Source organism: Paralichthys olivaceus, chromosome 15, assembly GCF_024713975.1.
Source record: "Paralichthys olivaceus isolate ysfri-2021 chromosome 15, ASM2471397v2, whole genome shotgun sequence".
In the NCBI taxonomy this organism is placed as follows: domain Eukaryota; kingdom Metazoa; phylum Chordata; class Actinopteri; order Pleuronectiformes; family Paralichthyidae; genus Paralichthys; species Paralichthys olivaceus.
The window spans coordinates 12,873,274-12,890,538 of NC_091107.1; the positions used below are offsets into that span (position 1 = coordinate 12,873,274).

Consider the following 17,265-nt stretch of genomic DNA (forward strand, 5'->3'; position numbering starts at 1 on the left):
TGTGCGGACGACTGCCTACATTACACCACAGCCGTATAACTACAGGCTCGGCAACAGCAAAACAAAGAAGAAACACCTTGTTCTGTGGTTTTTACTGAAACTTTAGACAATTTTCTAATTAAAATGCGTTTCTCATTTAGATTCATATTAAGATCTACATCCTGCTCATTACGTTTTCTTTGTTGTGGTGAGCTGCGGGGTAACTTCACAAAATGGCTCATTAGTGGTCACAGGCACTGTTCAGAGTAAACACACATTGTTCAGTTCAGCGGTTCAGGTGCTTGAAGGTGATATATTTTTTTAATTGTGTCACCGGGGCAAGAGAGATCAGAAGCAGGGGTGGTGCAGGAGCAGGTGAGAAACAGCAGATGATAACATGGTGAGGTGTTCACTGTCGGTTCATTAAAAGGGAACGAAGTGAAAGATGAGTCAACAAGGCCAAAGTCCAGTTTGAAGAAAACAAACAAAGAATCTTCATTTAACACCAAAACTCGCCTGCTTATCCTTATCCTTGTGATTGGGGGAGACACTTGAGAGTTTTCACGCTGTGACTCAGACCTCCCGATGATTACCAGAGTAGATCATTCACCCACTCCCACAACCCGACACCAAATGTTCCTCCGTGGTTCTCCCCTCTCCCCTACTTTTTTCCACAGTCTCAGTTCAGAGCCACATGGTTTCAGTCTATAGTTTTAAAAAATGCACACACACGCAGCAGTTTGCTGTGAATGTGGCTGTGGTGACTTTAAAATCGTACCTTTTTTTTTTTTTACTGTCTTTGGACAGGAAGTGGAGAAACATTCCAGCGCTCTATGACAATTACATTTTTGTGTTGGCAGTAAATTTAAAGTGCCCCAGCTTTCAAACAAGACCCTCCTGAGATTTATAGGTGTCGTTTTCCTTTTCTGAAATTGTAAAAAGCAAAGGTGTGCGTGTGCGTGTCTGTGTGTGTTTGTGTGTGTGTGTTTATAATAAAGACCCTTGCTCTGTGTCTGGAAGTAATCATCCCGTCCAGGCTGCAATCCACAGCCCCCTCCCCATGACGTAACCGCAGCTTTTTTGCATGGAGGTTCAGGTTTTCTTCTCTGGGAAATCAAGGGATTTTTCCAGAGTAACTTTTCATTGATTCTTCTCGATGAACTCACCTCAGCTTTTACATTTTATTTACTGACGATCTACCATGATACATGTGGTATTGTCAGTTTAAGATCAATCCTGATTGGATGAAATGATTCGCTCCGTGTCGCAGTGTGTGTGGGACGTCTCTGACTGTGAGGGGTTTTTACTCTTCACAGTTAAGAGGGGGAGTGAGGTTGGATCAGTTTCCAACACAGGGATGGATGGGGCCTCCTCCCGCCTCCACATACTGCTAAAACAACAATCTGAGAGTCAACATTTTTACAACTTGGAGCACCAGAGCCTACTCCAGCCTTTTCTTTGTTTTAGTTTTTTTTGTGAACAAATTCATAGGTCAGCCAGAAAGTTGTTGACATGAGTTAGAAAGTAAAGACTGGGTCACATGTTGGGCACAGATTTGCAGTAAGTTGCTGGAATATGATATAATGATGACATGTTTCTCTATTGATCCCTGTGAGGTCAGAGGTCAGAATCAACTGCAGGGGGAAAACAGATCTTTGGAGCTAGAATTGATTACACGCACACACACAGAGGAACACAGAGGAACACAGGAAAACAAACCTTCTGCTTATATCTTAGCAAGGACACTCTCAAACAGCCTTTTAAAAGTGGGTCAGAAAGTGAGAACTGACCAAAATGTCCTCCCTCCGTAAGTTACACACACACACACACACACACACACACACACACACACACACAAACAAACACACACTGATAATGCTTCTCCTTCATCTTTCCTTTTTGATTTCTTTGCTCTTTTTGCTCCATTACGTAACAGCAGTTGTCTACTCGACCAGAGAGGGGCAGCAGCCTCTCTCTCTCTCTAAGGGAGGAGGAGGAGGATGGTCTAAGGGGGGCGGGGTGGGGGTCTCCCGCTGCCTGATCCTTTGTCATGGGAAGACTTTACTCTGCAGTCAGTTTCTTCATGCAGGAGGAGCGGACTTCAGCCTCAGCAACACACAGATGCCACAAACCTCTGGAACAACTATGTGACCGAGACACTAAATCAAAGGTGAGTCACTTTTATCTTAACACTGAAGTTGATTCATTCTGTTCCTGAATTTCCTTGGTTCCAGACAGTGATGCTCTGGGATAATGCACATGTGTTCAGTTCTTGTGACTTCCACAACTGTTAACGACAGCAGGAAAGTTTAGGCGATTCACATTGTTAGGCAATTTTGTAAATCTGTCAACTTGTTGCACAAGTGAGTGAATTATTGATCTGTCATTGTGGGTTTTCTCAGAAACTAAAGTGTGGGGATTTTTCACACATGGTGTTTATTTGCACTGACTTAACATTTCTGGAATCCCCAGCCCCTAAAGTGGATGACAGCCAACAGTGGTCATCAGCTAGTCTTTCAGACTGCTAATTACAGCCCCCCGCTCATGTTGGTGTGTTGAGAATGTGTACGAGTTGTTGAATCTTGTGGAAGTTGTATGACGATTTTAGAAACTTAAATAAGTGAAGCATTTCTTAGTTTTTATGTATTTTTATGTATTGTGACCTCACGTGCCGCTGTGGCTCAGGAGGAAGAGTGTATCGTCCACTAACCACCAGGAGGGCGGTGGTTCGATCCTGGTCTGCCTCATCCCACATCCAGTGTCCTTTGGCAAGATACTGAACTGTAAATTTCCCCTGACGGCTGTGCCAGCAGTGTGTGTGCACACATAGATGCACTGTATGAATGCGTATAAATGGGTGAATGGCAAAACGGTACTGTAGAGCACTTTGAGTGGTCCTCAGAACTAGAAAAGCACTTTTAAAAAACAGACCATTAACTATTAACCTCTGGGTCTTAACTTGGGACAGGCCTTTTTCCCCATGTGCTGGCAGTTTCTAGACCAAATGATTCATACAGTGAGTACATCTGTGATTCAGATTTTTTTCTTTTCGTGGAAATACACTTATGCCTTATGCAATGTGAAAAATATTTATCTGCACAGCCTTACCACACATTAGATGAAAGCCCAATCATCAGCATCCACTCCTCAAACAGTTTACATCTCCCTGAGTGTTTATAATCTACATGTCCCTGCTGGTCTGTAGTCTGGGTGATGCAGTAAAAACTGTGTTCTCCTGACATGAGCTGGGGCCCCCCCCCCCCCCCACGACCCTTTTTTTCAGCAGGTCTGGAGAATGAACTCATGCTGATTGATTGTGTGACTATGTAAAAGGATACCTTACTTCCTGTAGGCCCTCTCTATCTCTAGACAGCAGCAGCAGAAAATCTTGGATCAGCCGTCTGTGTGTGTGTGTGTGTGTGTGTGTGTGTGTGTGTGTGTGTGTTCTCTGGATTCAGTAAACTGTAACATCTGACTTTTAAAATCCATCTACTGTATCACTGGAACTAATCACACCATCACTCCTTGTGATTTTTCTGTTATATCCCCTGGTGTGGCGACCCAAAGATGTATTTTTATTGAGTTTTATTTGATGTATTTATTTCTTTTAGCCTTCCTCTCTTTTTTTAGAGGAGAGACTTTTTCTTATGCTTGCCGCTCAACATCTTCACTGGGAAAAGCTATTTAATATATAATAAGTCATTTTATTTATTTATTATCTTTCTGATGTGTTGATCAATTAAAAATTAAAACCTTTTTTCTTAAAACCGCTTCCTTAGTCACAAGTCATATTTAATGTAAAATGACGGTGGAAAGGAAGCAACTGAAGCTGCAAAAAACTGCAACCTGCAAAAATAATTCGGTATTTTACTGTTTACTAATGATTGTCAAAGCACTGATGATTCTTACATGAGGTGCTCGACATCTCAGGTCCTCAGCCTCTAACTGTAGCTGCTGCCTCAGTGAGTCTGGGTCTCTGAGGGATACTTTGGAGGACTGGTCAGGATTTCTGGACCAAGAGCTTGAGTTCTGCTTTACAGACTCCGTTTTTATTGGTAACACTGAGCCAGACATTAAAAACCTTTCTCTGGATCTGTTTTCCTACTCAGTTTTTTGGAAACTTTTTTTTTTTTCATTTGCACTTAAATATGCACATCTGAAATATCTGCTTGAATTGAGGCATTGTTGTGCAGAGAGTTGGAAGGATAAGTCGAGGGACCACAAGTCATGGATTCAACTTCCTGTAATGTCCTCGTCACAACTTTGAGTTCTAGATTGGAAGAGGAGTTTACAGGAATACTAGTGCAGGGTAGTAAGGAGGAAAACTGATTTTTACACACAGTATTTAAACAGATTCTCTCCCCTTTCTCCTCCTCAGAGAACTAAGCTCACAGGTCCCAGCTGAATCCTGCTTCTTCAGAGTGAATGAGGAGGTCAGTGTGATGAACAGCATGCTCCCTCAGAGGAGCGCCGTCGCCACGCTGGGCTACAGCTCGGGTAAGAAAGGTTTTTGTTGGTGTTATTACATCTGTCATGGAAGTTATGTAATCACCCCTGATCATTTGTTTTTGGATGATTTGTATGTTTGTGAGCAAGATTACACACAAAAAATTTCCACAAAACTGAAGGATGTGGTATGGGTCAGAGAAGAACCCATTCAACTTTGGTGCAGATCCAGGAATATTTCTTAATGTCAGACATTGTGAGACTGGGCACTTTTCAATACGTGCACTGATTTCCCAGGAAATGATTTATGGATCTTAATGACAAAAATCTGGCACATTTAGGGAACTGATATCTACATTGTCTGAAAGTTCGGGGTGCTTGATTAAATTTGAGGGATTCTTGGGCCGTGATAGAGGAGTGTGCTCTATTGAGTACCATTCTAATTTTGATATTGAGATTCATTTTTGATACTGTTCACTTAAAATGTGAATCTCATGATAAAATCTGCAATAAAACATTTGATATTCCACATCTAGCATATGTTTCCATGTCCCTTTGGCTTTAAATCAAATCTATCCTGAACCTTTGTTCGACTGAATGACAGTAAACAAGATCCTTTTAGCTGTCTCACATTATGAAAGCCAGAATTAGTTACGTACAGTAGGTGCTCTGTGAAGCAGGTTCATCTGGATAACTGTCTCTAACCTGGGAGTCAGAACAGCTCTTTCTTCAGCTGTTCTTTCATTCAAGACTTGTAGGTCTGCAAATTTGACACTTGAAACAGGTTTCTGTTCTGTATGTTGGAATGCTGAGAAGTTTAGCTTTAAATGAAGAACACAGTCACTAAAGGTATTTGTGTGTAGACAAAGGAGGACACAAGCTTTATCCCTTTGTTTTCATCAACAGAAATTGAGATCTGAAGTTTATAATCAAAAATGTAAATTTTATATATTTAGCTCTGGCCTAGAATTAATTCATAAAACCCAAATAAGTGATAGAGGTTTAAATGACAAAGGAGGTGCATTCTGTAATATCACATGACCTCTGTATTTACATTTGTTCAGGTGTTCAGCCACCCATGACTCGGGGCAAGATATATGGGTGTCCCCTGGCTTTCTCTCACAGTCGAGACTATGATGCATTCTGGGCTGTCTTGGTCGACGAGTATTCTTCCATTTTTAGAAGAAGCCTAACCGCTGATTGAGCCTGTGTTTGTATTGGGCTCAGAACTGTACGAGCCTACATTCTTCCCTGGTTTCCCCCCCTTACTCAGCACAAGTGTGTTAGCACTTCTCCTGGCTGAGCTGCTGCTTATTAGAGAAGTTACATTAAACCTAGGTGTATTATATAGTCCAAAAACAGACTGGATGTCATGCTGTGTCAAACTTTCTCATTTCTACAGACTGTGTGAAGATTGAACACAGCAGTAATGGCTCTGTGGGTGGGACGTTGCTGAGGGGCTCTCGTTCTAAGGCAGAGCTACAGGAACTGATGGAGACCCTGCAGCGCAGGAAAAGTGCTCTGGAGGCCAGTCTGAGAGCAGCAGAGTGCAGCCGCAAGTACCTTAGTGTACCCTCACCTGTTGGACCCCAATCCACAAGGACACTTTCCATCCTCAGTAATACCGATCGCCCTCCGTCTGCCTCTAGAAACTTCTCCTACATGACCAGCAGCAGTGTGCCTCCATCACCTCGTCAGGGCGATCGCCAGCTTAGCTCTAACGGCTTCATCCGTCATTCCCACCCTCGCCACCAGTCTCAAGACAGCCTGCTCCTCTCTAATGCAACAGAAGGAAGCTCTCTTCTCTCCTCTTATGGGGAGCCCCTTCTTCGTTCTCCCAGGGTCAAAAGTGGAGCAGCCAGTATGCCGTCCAGCCCTCGCATGGGCCGCAGGCCCTATTCTCAGGGCAAGGCTGGAGGAGACTCCCGGCAGAGAAAATACTCCACTGGCTCCCTCAACAGCCTGGGGATGCACAGTCGTTCTCTGCCACGGCTTCACAGTGCGGAGCCCCCAGCTCTGTCACTTCCATCACGTCACTCAGTGGGTTCCCACAGAGGAGTGGGCTCAGCTGGGGCTCGACGCAGTCTCTCCTCCCTGGAGCAGCCACCAGATGTGACTGTCCCAGCCAGCATGCCCAGCACTCCCAGGAGGGCCAGTCTAGCCTCTCTGAGCTCTCTGGGTGTAGAGATCGATGGCACAGGTTTAGATCTAAGCTTTGGAGAGAGGAGGTTGTCCTTTGGGAAGGGCGGGCTGGGTCCAGGACAGAGGGTGGGCAGCATCAGCTCTTTGAATGGCAAAGAGGAGCTGAGAGATTATCACCAGCACCAGAGAGATGAGCGCCTCAGGGAGCAGAAAGTGCAGAGATTGGTAAGCTTCTTTTTGACCATGGTCTGTACACTTTTATCTTACTTTATCAGTCTATTACCACCTTGTGTGAAAGTTAAGAGTAAAATAAGCTAAATATGTAATAATGAATCTCTTCTCTGCAGGAATGCCAGCGTCTAGAGACCATTTTGAACCTGTGCACTGATATGGGTCAGGTGGAGAGGGAGCCAGCAGGTTCAGCTGTGTCTGACCTGCAGAAGATCAACAAGGAGTTGGAGAAGCTGCAGGTGTCGGATGAGGAGTCGGTGTTCTCGGACTCTCCCGGCAGCACGGCTCCCGACAGCTGCTTTGGGGCCAAAACCAGAGATTTCCAGTTCTCTGATGAGCAGCAGGTTACCCAGCGTCAGCAGAGCGGCTACAAAGAGGCCAGATCCCACTCACCGGCCGTCAGTCTGAACAGCAGTGCCCCTTCACCCTCCACCAACCATAGAGTCAAAGTAAGTCCTCATCATTGCCCGTCTAGAAAGATGGCCGACGCATTCCAGACACCTCCTGTTGTTCAAAAATATAGCTAAAACATCACAGACATGGGCGCCGCCATCTTGTGCTTCATTTGGAGCCAGAAACTGCAGGTGAAACTGATGATGGAGGTGATGGAGATCCTGTCAATACACACACTCAACCAATCCTGAGTCAGTCTCAACTGTTAATCATGATATACACCTGAACCATCCACTAGGGGGTGATCAAAATGATTTTGCATCACTTCTGGGGGGCTGTTATGTCATTCATCTTTATTTTAAGTCAATGGTCTGAACTTTTTAAAGATCTCCTCTCTGTCCACGTCATGTTCTTTTAAAAATTCATTTCCTCGACTCCTCCGTCAGTATCACATTAAATGAAGAGAGGACCCGGATGTGTTGAAGACTAAGGAGTCACACCCCTGCTCTGGAATGCAGTTTATCAGACTGCTGATTGCTTGTTCATCTTGTTGTTTACCTTTTGGCCAGGGTAAATTCTTTCCATGTCCAGGTTAATTTGAATCTTCCTCTCCACCGAACTCAATCTTACAATCTAGTGGAGATTGTTTTTAGAATGTGTAACTATATAGGAACAAAATTAGGTTGAAGGGGTGTAGAATGTTGCATTTTTTAGTTAGTGCAAACATTTTCCCATTAAATTTTAGGGTTAAATGGTTTAATGTGATTCAAATGATGAAATTTAAAATAATCCTCCCTTGCACAATAATGAATTTGGTCTTTTAAAATGGTTTTGTTGTGATGAAAAGTGGAAACATGTGTTGCATGTTCTGAGTCATAATGACTGCACGTCTATGGCATGAGGTTTGCCTTCCTCTGTATTCTTCATCACACAAAAACTTGAATGTGGTAGATTGTTAGAAATCACCAGGTTCTTTTGATGCTCTGTCAAGTGTGTGCAGTCTGCAATTAGTATATTTCCTGTTTATGTGGATTGTTCAGACACACAAACAGAGAAATCAGTTTCACAAGACCTCCTCACAGCTTTGACGTTACAAGGATTGACCTTAGCTTTTCTTCCCCAGAGAAATGAATGGACATGTTTCGTTTACAAACATAAATATACTAAAACTGTATTGAATACTGTGTCGAGGTTCCAACCAGGACGCCTCCTCCGCTGTCTGAGTCCTAGTGCCTTTATCTTTTTTTCCCCCTCTAGAGCAGTAACAACCTAATGGTGCGTCTGGTTTTAATGAAGAAGTCCTCGTTTTGTTTCAGCACTCAACCATCCAGACTCTTAAAGGAGGGGGGGCAGGAAATGACTTTATCCCACGGAGAATTAGTGTGCGTGCGTGTGTGTGCGCATGCATGTCTGTGTGCGGGAGTGTCTGTGTGGGTAAAAGTGTATATGCAGGGCAAAGATGTGTTTTTCCAGATGTCTAGAGCTTTATTCTGAGGTAAAATGATACAAGACCTTGTGAAAATGTAATGTATCGACACAGGTTTCTAACAAGTCTTTATGTGAAAGATAGAATTGCCGAACACTCTTATAGTTTTTGAAAATTAGATCGTTGTTAAGACCCACTTTCTGCAGTGTGGCAGTTGTGACAGAGGTTTACAGGCTCCAGATATGCACCATGCATCTCTTGCATTCCTCAGAGCCATTTGCACAGGAAGAAAGAGTTCAGAGCCCGTCTGGGAAACTGTAAATCCTCGACCTGCCGACCACATGAGCCTCTGAAAAATCCTCTTGGCTTTTTTAAGGACTATTACCTGATACACAGGCTGTATTAGGTATACAAATGGATGAGTATGAATGAGGAACACTGAAAGATGCAGCAAAACGTGGGAGTGCTGTGGCATGACTGGCAGTCACTGTAGTGCTATGATAGAGATTTCCATTACAGCAAGTAGAAAAGAATCCTGTTGTCAGGGATCCAACTTCTGATGAGACGGAACTGCAGCAGCTGTTGTCTCATTCAAGAAAAACTGATCCTACTAGCTGGCGAATAATTAACAACATACAGTATTTTAGAGAGTAGATTTTTTTTCTTGCAATAAAAACTATACATTTTAAACATAAAATCACCAAAAGATGCTCCTGCCAACTTTGCGACAGGGATTTTTGCATTTCTAGGTTTGCTTATATTGCAAAATGTGTAGCCTGTTAAAGGGCCAAGCGTTTATATGCATTCCTGATGTCGCTGCAGGCCTTGGAGAGTGTGCAACTGAAACAGGAAGTGACGCAAATAGAGGAAGAGAGGATTCAGGTTCTGAACAACATTGAGGAGCTGGAGCAGAAGATCAAGGACCTGGACAACCAGATGGAGGAGTCTGTCCGAGAGGTAAACATCACCGAGCAGTCATAAACACCTAACATCTGTTAAGTGTTTTTTCAAATGTATTGTGAGATGAACCAATGATTTATTGATAGTTTATCACTGAAGTAAATAAAAGTTAAGCTTAAGAGCAGCTTATATTCACTGTGGAGTTACTGATGGAGGCAGTCATCAGAAATGCACTAAAGGCTCAGAATGAAATGAATCCAGACGTTTCGCTGATGTTTCCTGCAGATGGAGGTGGAGTGTGCTCTGCTGGAAGGGGAGCAGGAGTCGGAGATGTGTCAGCTTCAGAGGGAAAAAGAGCTTCTGGACCAGCTGAAGGAAAAGATCCATAGTGTTGAGAAGACGAGCCACACTCAGAAGTCACAGGTAAGACTGTAAAATGGTACAAAAGTACAAGTCACGGGTAAAGTCTGGGGACGAGGTTTAGATGAAGTGAACACTCCTCACCCCTTCACTAGTTTGTTCATCAGCAAACTGTGGTCAGAGGTGAGTAAGGAGATTACTGTGAACACGAGGAAAGTATAGGGTTTCTAACTGTGGGACAGGCGCACCACAACCCCCCCAGCCTCCGGCCCCCATTCCTGTCCCCTCAACATGCCAAATTAAAATGAATACCATGCATTTGAACTTGTATTTTAACACTATAAACAAAGAATGTAGATTTCAAAATGTAGATTGCAGCACCATGACCTTCAATCCATATTTAACACCATTCACATACTATAATATTAAGCAATAACTTTTTGTTTAAAAAAAAAAAAGCTTTTCCATGTACATTGTTGTTGTATAATGTATTAAAAGGATTTATATAACATAATAAACAGAGATATAAAAACATCTCTGTTCAGTTTTTCTCATCTGCAATGTTTTTTTTTTCTTCTTTCTTATTTGTTTCTTTTTGCACATCTATTATCCTCCCTGACCTTGTTCTCTGTAATCCTGGATCGCGTTACTTCTCGTCTCACATGTCGTTCTTCTCATTCACAGCTTCTGTTTCGGCCCTCGTGTCCCTCAGACCCACATTTAGGAAGGGGCCCAGATAATTACCATGTGTAAAAAATAATATATATTATATTAGCACATCTGACTCCAATTTGGAAAACCTGAAATCCCCTGAAACCTCACATCACTCACATTTTAAAAAGTCTAACAATTTTAACACCTGTAACATTGTCCATAATAAATAATCTAGTTAACATCGCTCTGATAGCAGATGGTCAAATGTTTAAATCCTGCATTCATCAGCATTAAATCTTGAAAACACTATTTTACATGAATGGATCTTCCGTTAGTGCAACATGTAATTTTTAAACAGAATATGCTCATCTAATTATGTACTTTTACTTTGTATTTGAAGTATCGTGTGTTTGTGTGTGTCTGTGGCTTTCTCAGGAAGCTAAGGAGCAGATAAAAAGTTTGGAGGATCTGGAGTTTCAGAAGTTGGAGAGTGAAATCAATCAAGACGAGGAAAAAGAGAATCGGAGCCAAGAGCTGCTGCGAGAGATTGCTGAGTGTCAGCGTCTTACTGTCACACGCAAGGTACATTTTCGATGGAGGGTAAAACCACAGGGTAGAGAGAGGGCAGAAATGGTAAAGACTTTATGATTCCGTGTAAAAACAATGTAGTTTTTGGAAAAGTAAAATCTCATCAGAGCTGAATTTTCACGTCACAATATGATCATTTACTGAGACATGCTGCTGATGCCTCAAAATAAAACACCTCTGCATAGCATACTGTACTTTTTGAGGGTAGCTTTATTTTTTACTGTGTTGCTATGGGTTTTTTACTCATAGGAGCGGCTCATGACCCTGAAGAAACAGTCGTCACAGATCACCTTACAGGCTCAGCAAGAAAGAGAGAACTTCCAGAGAGAGAAAAACAATTTGCTCATCATGCTGCAGAAGGTAAGAAAAGTCTTTGCCTGCTGAAACGATCAATATTCAATGATAATAATAATAATTTAAAGACCATATCCCGACGTCTGCAGGAGAGAGACAAACTGGTGTCTTTGGAAGGAAAGTATGCAGAGTTGTCTGAGGGGCAGAGCTTCACTAACGTCCCGGTAGCCATCAAAGAGGTAGGAGTCAGTTACAGTTACCATACTTAATAAATCCACCAGCAGAGAGCTCCTCTCCTCTTTCTCTTGAAATGAAGTTCCTCACAGAGAGGATTATCACATTTTTAAGTCTCTGAGGAGAAACCCTGTTGTTTTTATTTTGTGATTTCTGCAGCACTTGCAGTCTCTGAAGGAAAGGAGGAGAAGCAGCAATGGAAACTCTTCCCACCCGAGTGACAGCCTACCTCACAAGAGGAGCCAGCAGCTCCCCACGCCTTATGGCAGATCACTGGGACGCACACTTCCTCCCAAGGTTATTACTTTTTTCCAAAAGTAATGTGAGCAGACGTGGAAGATTAGTTTCTGTAGGTTTTGAACTGAGTGTTTCAAGTGTGATTAAATGCATTTTATCTTTTAACAATTTGAAAAACTATTAGTATTTTTGTCTAATTTAAAGCCTACACTGTAATACTATGTCTGAGGCCTTACACTAAGAATTATATTACAGATTTTAAAGCTGGGTTGTGTCCCCAGAGGATGATCCACCCAAACTCTCCTCAGTTAGTCTTAGTAAACACCCATCCAGCTCATGACATGACGTACTATGAGACAAGTTTGCAGATGTGTGATTTTTGCAGAGCCTGCTTCAGATCGTAATGTCTGCTGCCGTTTCCTCCTCCAGGTTCACCTGCCCCTGGCCCAGAGCTCCAGCTGCGGCAGTGTGATCGCTCCAGGCTTCACTTTCTCCACCCGCGACCTGATTACCCGCCGCCTTCCCAAGAGTGAGTCAGAGCACCAGACTGTCGAATCTCGTCTGAATCAAATCTTTACAGCTTTATGCTTCAGGCTATATGCATGAATCACAGGAAATACTTTTCTGATGCATTAATCTGGGGCACAGAACAAGATGCGTTTAGTTTGAATCTACAGCATCAAGGACTAAATGTTTGTGTTAAAGGTTCAGTGTGTAGAATTTAGTGACATCTAGCATGTTGCAGCTGAATGAAATAATCGTAAATAATGTGATCAGAAGTGATCACCCACAAAAATCATTTTGATAAATACTATATTTGAGAAGAATATGTTCTTATGAACAAACCAACAGACATGGAAACATAACTTCCTTGGTGGACGTAAAAAAAATTCTATATGTTGCAGCACACTGGTCTTCATTGGGGTGAAGAAAATGCTTTTTTGTCTTTCACATCAAGGGTGCCTTAGTTTATTTCTTTTTTCTTTTTTTATTTGAATGGAACAATTCTAATAACAGTTAATATTGAGAAACTACATTCTGTCTTTCTCTAACCTGCTCTGTTAACATCATGTTGATTCAAATGAAATGTCTTTGTCTTTATTCAGCTTGTTGCATCACTGTTACTTGCTCTAGTTCCTGCAGACTGATTATAATAATGAAATTATAATGAAGAGACGTCATCTCGCTTGGCCAACTAGTTAATGAACTGCAGCTCTGTTGCTGTGATTTAATAAGATCTTGCACGCTGAGGGTATTTCCACTTTGTGGCAGTGATATTTTCTTCTGTCAGCAGGCAACAGCCATGCACACATGAATGAAGACAGACAGAAGAGAAGTGATTTTTGCAGCAGGATGATGTGTGAGCCCAACGTGTTCCTGGACTCCTTCTCTTACCCTGACCACAGCCAGGCCTCAGATACGGTCAGCGTGGACAGCTCCGACAGCTTAGAGACCAGCTTCTCTGCCTGCTCCCCGGACAACATCTCCAGGTTAGAGGCGACGAACCACAGTAACGTACGGAGGACATTTTCTTTGGACAAAGCAGATATGTGTTAATCAGATGTAGAGGAGTTTTACCATCACAGAAGAAGTCAGTCTAAAGGAGAGAGAGAATAAAGGCTGAAGAGATCATTTAGGAGAGATGTTCAGAGGAGCAAATAGAAAGAGGAGACAGTTACATACACATACGAAAAATCTGTCACTACCTTTGTGAAAGCGGTTCATGAAGGTGGAAATGCTAACACATGTTTAAGAAGTTTTACCTCATCAGCTTTTTTCCTTCAAATTTACACAATGATCTGAAATATCTTTATATCCATTTTATTTTTTCCTCAGCCATGGAGGTGATGTTTTTGGTTAGTTTGTGTTCGTCTTAGTTAGTGAGATTATAGAAAAACTACCACAAAACTTGGTGGAAGGGTGCAGGGAAACCCTGGATTGGTGAAATGTAGTGCAGGGAACTGTTGGGCCACACTGTTGAGTGGTTTGCGCTCCACCTAGTGACACATTCTAGTATCAGTTGAGTTTATTTACATAGTCTCATTTTTATTTTTGCTTGTTTATCACAATGGTTTTTGTCACCCACTTTTCATTTGTTTTAACTTATGATATACTTTACGTTTCAGAAATCTTCTTTGCACTTGATGATTTGTATTTTCCATTTCCTGTCAGTGCGAGTACCAACAACATGGCCAAGATTGAGGAGATGGAGCGTTTACTGCGAGAGGCCCAGTCTGAGAAGCTGAGACTCCTCGAGCATCGGGTAATGTTTCAAAATAACCAAAACGTCCTGTATATAGATATATTTATTTATGTAGATGTGTATGTTTGTTTAAATATGGACATAGTTTTATTCCTATGTGGCATGTGCAGGAGCGTGAGATGGAGATGCGCAGGCAGGCTCTGGATGAGGAGCGACGAAGGAGGGAGGAACTGGAGAAGCGACTGCAGGAGGAGACGAGCAGGAGACAGAAACTTGTGGAGAGAGAAGTGAAGTACAGAGAGAAACAACGATCACAGGTATTCAGAAGACATTCAGATCTGATAGTTTTACTCTTGGCTTCGTGTAAATACTCTTAAAACTGAGCAGTGCACAATGTTTGCATGTGTTATCTAATTTTACTGCTTGTTCCCACAGTCCCGGCTGTTGACGCGCTACCTCCCTGTGCGGAAAGACGACTTTGATCTTCACGGCCACATCGAGGCAGCTGGACATAACCCAGACGCCTGCTTCCATCTGGCCATCACTGATAAAACCTGTCGAGGCTTCTTGGTCAAAATGGGCGGCAAGATAAAGACCTGGAAGAAACGCTGGTTTGTCTTCGACCAGAATCGCAGGACACTCACCTACTATGCAGGTGAGCATCTCCTCCTTTCAACCACGTGGTTAGGCCTGGATCCTTTGATCCCATTTAAATTGTGTTTATATTCCCTGCTGCAGACAAACATGAGACCAAGATGAAAGGTGTCATTTACTTCCAAGCCATAGAAGAGGTGTACTACGACCATTTAAAGAATGCACACAAGGTAAGTCAATTTATGTGCATGTGTGTGTGCATGTCTGTGATTTTTTTTAACATGTGGCATCGTCCACACATGCACAAATTTCCTTGAAAACCGTTGACGTCTGCGTGTCTTCTGCTTTTCTCCCGCCCCCACACACATCACCTCATCCCTCTCCCCTTTATTCTTCATCATTTCACTTATTTCTTTCCTCAAAATGACATTCACGTCCACACCCAAGAGCCCCAACCCCTCGCTGACGTTCAGTGTGAAGACCCACGATCGGGTGTACTACATGGTGGCTCCGTCCCCCGAGGCCATGCGTATCTGGATGGATGTTATTGTTACAGGTGCTGAAGGACACATGCATTTCATGGTGTAACCGATATCAACAGATCAGGGTCTGCGGCCTCTAAATTTCTTTGGCAAACATTGTGTCACATGAGAAGATGCCCAGGTCTCTGCTCACATCAACGTATCAGCAAACACGGACCAAAGACAAACCTCTGTTTACGACTCATGCTCAGATGCACACTTTATAATGTAATCATATGTAACAAATGAAAGCAATTGTTAACCAGGTTTCGTAATTAAGCTACGCAGTAATTTTTTTATTTGTTTATGTTCCATGAGTGGCTGAGGCAGCACTAAATCTTTATCTAGCTTTCTCCGTCTGGTCACAAAGTCTCTGCATGTCTCTTTAGCGTTTTCTTTTTTCCAATCCAATCTTTATCAGGGAAACTTTTAAAAGGTCGTGAACTCAACATCTGCTTCTCCTTCAAACTGTGTTACACATTGATGCTGCTTCTCAGTAACAGATGCATGTCTGTAAAAAAGCTTTCGAGAAACTGTAGCCTTCTCCGATTTTACTTATTCCATATTTTTTCAAACCAAAGTTCATGTTGCAGGTCCAACTCTGTTTCTTTAACTTACTTTTATTTCTATTCCCTATTACCCAATAACTTCTCAGTATTTCTGTATCTAAATCAGAAATTAATTTCTTCGAAAATCAGTGTTAACATCATACAATGGAGTATCAGGGGCACTTCAAGGGAAACAAATCTTGAGATTTCGAGAATAAAGTTGTAATTTTATTAAAATAAAGTCATAATTTTAGTCTGGGTGTCACATTAGAGCGGGAATATCCACATTTTCATATTAACTCTGATTTTTTTATTTCTATATTGTGACTAATATTCAAATGTAGCTACTGTGGGTATTATTTCATATTTTAAACTCAAGCATTTTGATTGCTGCTGCCAGACTGCAAACATAAGCTGGTCTTGTCTGCCTCTTTAAAGCAGAGCTGAATGTTTGCCATTAGCAATACCTAAAGACTATATAGATATGTCTATGCATCACTTTGATTCCAGCAAGCTTTGAGAGATTATTATTGGCACTTTTTTACGTTTTTTAATTATATTTTATTATTAAATGCTCACAAATGCTCTACTCATTGCAGTAGAGTGTTTTCCCAAATTACAGTGGTACTGTTTCATATTTAAAACCGTGCAACTAGCTCCCTCTGTCTGCAGTGTAGCAGAATGGTCTAAAAAAATGAGGCCATGTTGCGCAGCAGTGATGCTGAATGTACTGCATCACCCGCATGTGTTTTACATTTAATTCACTATGTTTTTCCACCAGCAGAGGTCCTCAATGTAGAGTGGTTGCACTGGGATGATGTAATGCTCTGCCTGGTTGGTCCACACCTAAATAATTGACTTAGAAAATACAGCCTCAGTCATCCATATTTTCTAATGTTTATATATCAGATATGTGCATTTATTAGCACATGTACAGTAAATCAAGTGTGAGATTTGCTTTTTGAAAGCAAACCCTGGGTCAATTAATAAACTGAATTTATTTTTTCAAATTTTACTATAGAATCCACACATTTGACCTGTATATTTGTTGTTATTTGCAACAGTGTGACTGAATCTGAAACTGACGGATCACCAGAGTGACCAGCTTTTGGTTCACAGACGTCAGGGCTCACTGCTCCTCTCGTGCAGCCTAAGTGTCAGTTTACTCCGTCCTGCAGAGTGCAAGTCAGGCTGCTGAGCCCACTGTGTTGCAGATGAGTCGCTGCCTCTGCCAGAAGTGTCTCTGTGAACACGCGTGTCTCCCGGGTAAACATTGCACCACCAAACTGTCATCCGCCATATGACACACAAGCCTTAAAACCAAAGCCAATGACTCACATTTCAATTTTAAATTTTTTAGAACATTTAATGTTTTATATTTTGTATATGAACAATTTTTTGACACTGTGCTACTGGTTTTTATACTCAACCTGTGTCATGAATAAATCATTTGGATTATGAATTGTATCTCTGAGATGTCATGGTCACTTGTTTGGTATTTTGAATGTGAACATT

At 42.0% G+C, this 17,265-nt stretch overlaps 1 protein-coding gene across 2 annotated transcripts; it reads left to right on the forward strand.

Annotated features, from left to right (window-relative positions):
• Nucleotides 1–1,999: 1,999 nt before the first annotated feature.
• On the forward strand, nt 2,000–16,951 carry phldb2a (pleckstrin homology-like domain, family B, member 2a). 2 transcript variants are annotated; one of them, XM_069539618.1, is made up of 18 exons: nt 2,016–2,149; nt 4,358–4,476; nt 5,828–6,792; nt 6,915–7,247; nt 9,440–9,574; nt 9,803–9,940; nt 10,967–11,113; nt 11,369–11,479; nt 11,563–11,652; nt 11,807–11,944; nt 12,314–12,413; nt 13,179–13,374; nt 14,057–14,147; nt 14,258–14,404; nt 14,523–14,742; nt 14,826–14,911; nt 15,129–15,237; nt 16,815–16,951. In XM_069539618.1, the coding sequence occupies exons 2-18, from the start codon at nt 4,422–4,424 to the stop codon at nt 16,817–16,819; spliced, it is 3,066 nt and encodes a 1,021-aa protein (XP_069395719.1). In that variant the 5' UTR covers nt 2,016–2,149; nt 4,358–4,421; the 3' UTR covers nt 16,820–16,951. The 2 variants fall into 2 exon arrangements, with proteins under 2 accessions (XP_019940852.1, XP_069395719.1); XM_020085293.2 differs by lacking the exon at nt 16,815–16,951 and having other exon boundaries at nt 2,000–2,149; nt 15,129–15,651.
• The last annotated feature ends 314 nt before the right edge of the window (nt 16,952–17,265 follow it).